We start from the raw sequence: 5,259 nt of genomic DNA, 5'->3' as shown, positions 1-5,259 counted from the left end.
GTGTGTGTGTGTGTGTGTGTGTGTGTGTGTGTGTGTGTGTGTGTGTGTGTGTGTGTGTGTGTGTGTGTGTGTGTGTGTGTGTGTGTGTGTGTGTATATACAAGGTGTCCAGTAAGTTTTGACAAAGCGCATGTGCGAAGATAAAGCGGACTAAACTAGGTTGAAAAGTCCTCTACCAATTTTCGCAATTTTTTTTTACCCAATGAGCAGAATGTCCAAAAATTCATACATAAAACAACTTTAAGATATTTAAGATATCTCTACCTTTAAGAATTCTTTAAAAAACATCAATTCTTTAATTATTTCATAAAGAACTCTGAAAGAAGCGCTCATGTGTGGATAGAGCGAAAAAACTGAATGGAAAAGTCCTCTATCATTTTATAATTTTCGCAATAGTCAACGAGATGTTAATTTCGTAAAGAAATTTGTTGAATAAGCGAATAAAATCAACGCATAAGACAACTTTAAGATTTCTTTTTCCGCTCTATCCACAAAACTTATCCTGTATATTTTGTATTTCGACATTTTTATCTATTATAAACTTTTATATCATTTGGGATGATGATATAAAATGATTAACAATAGGAAACGTAATATTCTACAAACTATTGTATTTTATTTATTATAGAGGCGCAGAAATGGCTTGGCAAGGCAGAAATAATCGTAATAATATGCCAACTTGGATCGCTGCAAATACTGTAACATGTCTCGGCAATGAAACCAGATTTCAATCATGCAAGTAAGATATAAGCTTCAGAAATTTATGATAATAATAATAATAATTCCATTTATGATAATAAAGATTATTAGATAGAATAAAGATATTAGAAAGATATTAGAATAAAGATGGTCAGGCATTAAAATCTAGATTTGATAATATTTTTGAAGCTTTCACAGGTGCTTTTCTATATAAAAATTATATGTTTCATGAGTTTTCCGAACGTTTTGTGAATCTTGTATCTCTCCAAAATTATTATTATTATGATTACCATGATAAATCATATATCAGGCTGCTCTTCGTCGATGAAGTGGACTGCAAGATTCACGAAACATTGGCATTCCAAGAATGGATCTGGACACGAAGAAAACACATAATCTTTATACAAAATCTAGATTTTTTTACTGCACATAACAATAGCAAAATATTTGTAATTAATACTTTTTGTTTTTGTTAAGTTTATGATTATCTTTCATTTGCAATGTTTTTTGTTGACGCAAATTGTAATAAAAATTATTACTCTAAAATTTATCATGGTAATCATAATAATTTAGATTCACATATAATCAAGAGTGCCGTATAGATAGAGATGCAATTGGTGTGCGATGTACTCCCAATCGTATCGCACATTGTTACAAGGATGAAATACCTCATGATGGTCAATGCTATCACTTAGCTGATCCTGATAATGGATTTAATCATGCTGAAGCATTGGAATACTGCAAACGAAGGAATGCACGACTCATTGACATTACTAATCAGGCGGAAAATAACTTTGTTTCGGAATGGCTATTGCAATCGTATCCGAAAGTTAGCTCAATTATGACTTCTGGTTTCGGTTTTACTAGCATGGGTCGCACCTTATGGATCTGGGCGGATTCTGCTCATGCCAAATTTAAGTATGATTCTTAGAATACTTATAGCTTCTATTTAAATTGTTACAAAATGTTAAATTTATTTTTTTATTATTAATATTTATATCTTTGTATATTTATAATAAAACATATTACTAATATTCTTTTGTCTTTCTATCAAGCTAATAATAATTTCTTTGAATGAATGAAAAATTTATTTGCATCCTATTAAAAATAAATAAACTTAAAAAGATTATAAGATTTTATTATATATTTGAATTTTTTGTTAAATATTTTGTTAGATTTACAAAATGGTGGCCTGGGTGGATGAACGATACGAAACAACCACCATGGGTAGGATCTCGTCCTCTTTGTATTGTGATGAAACGGAAATTTTCGTGTCATGAACGATCTGAATCGATTTGTGATACAGATTACTTCTTCTGGGACACTGAAGACTGTGCAACTACTTCGAAAGGGCATTCTTTTATTTGCAAAAGGCCTTATGATGATATTGGTATTATTAAAGAATTCTTGAATATATAAACAATATATATTAATAATATATATTAATAAAATATATAGATGTATATGTGAAATTAGACTTCAAATAAGCTGCGAGAAATTATTTTTAATAATATCTTTTGTCTCTTATACTCTCTTATACTATAAAAATAATGTTGCTATGCTTTATCGAATTTTACTTAATTTGATTTGAAATATACAAATATGTGACATAAAGTATGCATGACTTTGTAATATATATCTACTATAACAAATATCTTAAATACAAAAAGGCAATTTGCAAATTTACTTATTTGTTTAGGTTGTGTTTATGGGAAAGGAAATCAATACACTGGCAAAGCTAATGTAACAATATCAGGAAATGAATGTCTTTCGTGGGCCGATAAAAGAATAGTACATCAATTACGTATAAATGTAGATATGTCTTTATATGTATACACATTAAAAATATGCTATTAAATCAAAGAATAACTTAATTTTTATCATTAGGTTGTTAATAAAGAAATTCGAGACAAACTGGAAATGCATAACTATTGCAGAAATCCTAATCCAATAAAAGAATCGAGACCATGGTGCTTTATAGAAACCGGAAAGCGTGAATATTGCGACATTCCTGCCTGTGGAAATATTGGTATCTATTTGACTAAAATATATCAGTAGATACCGAATATTTTCAATAAAGTTGTGAAAAAAGGGATAAAAATAAGGATTGTAATACTACATAAAATTAATTATTTTTTTTAGATTCAAAACGATCTATGTTGACTGGTCAATGCAAACCTAAACATTTTGAATGTACGCCAGGAGAGTGCATTCCATCTCCATGGGTTTGTGATGGAGAGGAGGTGAGATATAGAATAGAATATATTTATTCACTTCAGCATATATAGTCAAGAAAGAGACTTAGTTATTTTTTATTTATTCTTTAATTTTTATTTAATCTTGCTCATCCTTTTATATCTTTTATACACACTTTATTTACCTATCTAAATTAAAATTATCTGATCTTTAAATTCGCTCTACATAGTTTTTCTCTCCCCTAACTTGTCTATCCAACTAATCAAATGTGAGTTTGCTGACACGTTGCCAATTATTAAACTATGTTTATAAAACTTCTAAATTAAAAAAAAGAATCTTAATTTTTTTAATAAACTTACTAAACTAAACTAAACTCATTGTGTTTATTTATCATTGTGTTTATTTTATTTAAATAAAGATTGATATAATTATTATAACATTTAGTGTAATGTTATTTAGGATTGTACAAATGGAGCTGACGAAAGAAAATGTATATTGGATCTGAATCTCTTTGAAAAATCTACAAAACATAAACTCGAGGGCTATGATGTCGAGAAATGGTTGAATACACCTTTAAAAACCTGCGCATTAAGATGCAAAGAAGCTGATTTTACTTGTCGCTCATTTAACCATAAGTTTGTTTGAAAGTTATTTTTATTTATTAAGTTATTTAATTAATGAGATATTAAGAAAAAGAACAATTTATTACTTAAATATTAAATTAGCAAATATTTATTTAATTAACATTTATCTAGTGATAAATAATAATAAAAAATATTAGTAGTATATTTAGCATATTTTATAAAAGTTATTTATAAAAGATATGTAATTTATATAAAGTGTAATTTATATAAAGTGCGACTAAAGGAGGATAAACATTTGGGATGAAATCCCTACACCAAACATGTAAAATGTTTATATATATAAATTTATATAAAATTTATATGAATGTATATCTGCAAACCCCTACTGTTACTAAGATACAACTTAAACAAAAGTTTATTAACGGAAAATGAAAAAATAAATATTTATTATTATACATATTTAATATTATTTATTTTCAACTTTTAATTACAACGAATGTTCAAATCTTCAATTTTATCTTCAATTTTATTTAATACACGCGAACATGTTGGGTCATGAATTAATAATATAAACATTTGAGCTATATCTCAGTAATAACAGGTTTGCGGATATATGAACGTTTTCCCCAAAGTCCTCTTATTTCAGTTGTACTCTATATCGCGTTACGAAAAAATAACTTTTTTCGTAACAACTACATTGTTATCATTGAGATTAATTATTTTCTTTTTATGATGTTATTTATAAAAATATTATATTTTGTTTTAGATTGGATGGTAATGTGTGTTTATTGAGTAATAGTAACATCGGCTTGACTGGTGCACTCAAAGCTGACAAAGAGTTCGATTATTATGAAATGAAAGAGAGAAGCGTGAACTGTGATGGCATGTATATTTGCAATAATCGCAAGTGTATAAATCAAACAAAAGTTTGCGACGGCAAAAATGATTGCAATGATCGCAGCGATGAGAATATCTGCACAGCTGAAAATTTTGATTATAGTATTCGCTTAGCTGGTGCAAATAATAGTTATGAAGGTCGAATAGAAGTCAAAAGTAAGTATTATATTCTTGATAAAAAAATCGGCATGATTTATACGCTGTAGAGGAACCGATCATATTGATCTCTATAACATATTTTGATAAGGTCATAATCTCCAACAGATTTCAGTTGGCGCTCGTTGTTTGTTTATACAGAAATTCTGAAAAATTAAAGATATAAAAGATATAAAAAAAATTTTTATCAGAAACAATTGCAAGAATACATGAAAAGTACTCAAGTAAATAAATTACATAAAAAGTAAAGTATATAATGTAGCATATTTTAACGTAATATAACAAAGACTTTATTATTTTTATTTGTGTTATTAGTTTAAATGCTCCCTTTTAATTATATCACATACATACATATATTTAAATTTAATTTTTTAACATTTATTTCATATTTCATATTTTTTCTGTAAGTAATTATACGATATGTAAAAATAAAATCTACGCATATGTTTTTTATAAAAAGATTGCAAAGAAAGAATGAAATAAATAATTAAAATTTAAATGTTCAAAATAGAAGAAATGTTAAAAGAAGAAAAGGCAATTATTGTTTTTTAATATAACCTCCTTTAAATTCAATACACTTTGGTCTTCATGCATTTAAAAAATAATAGTTGCCCGGGAAAAAATTATCCATATATGTATAATTATATAAATATATATAATTGTATAAAATTACATGTAATTGTACGTAATATATCTATATAAAATTATATATAATTCTATATGGACAT

General features: G+C 27.0%; 1 protein-coding gene across 1 annotated transcript in view; it reads left to right on the top strand.

Moving 5' to 3' along the window:
* Positions 1–5,259, top strand: part of LOC105623362 — a 23,731-nt gene that overhangs the window by 14,029 nt on the left and 4,443 nt on the right. Inside the window, 8 exon segments of the mRNA XM_012204758.1 lie at positions 628–738; positions 1,272–1,616; positions 1,874–2,088; positions 2,398–2,510; positions 2,586–2,727; positions 2,841–2,941; positions 3,354–3,529; positions 4,245–4,531. Of these exon segments, the coding sequence (XP_012060148.1) occupies positions 628–738; positions 1,272–1,616; positions 1,874–2,088; positions 2,398–2,510; positions 2,586–2,727; positions 2,841–2,941; positions 3,354–3,529; positions 4,245–4,531 (1,490 nt within the window).

This window comes from Atta cephalotes, assembly GCF_000143395.1.
Source record: "Atta cephalotes unplaced genomic scaffold scaffold00056, whole genome shotgun sequence".
NCBI lineage: Eukaryota > Metazoa > Arthropoda > Insecta > Hymenoptera > Formicidae > Atta > Atta cephalotes.
This window is presented reverse-complemented; position numbering and strand designations above follow the sequence as displayed.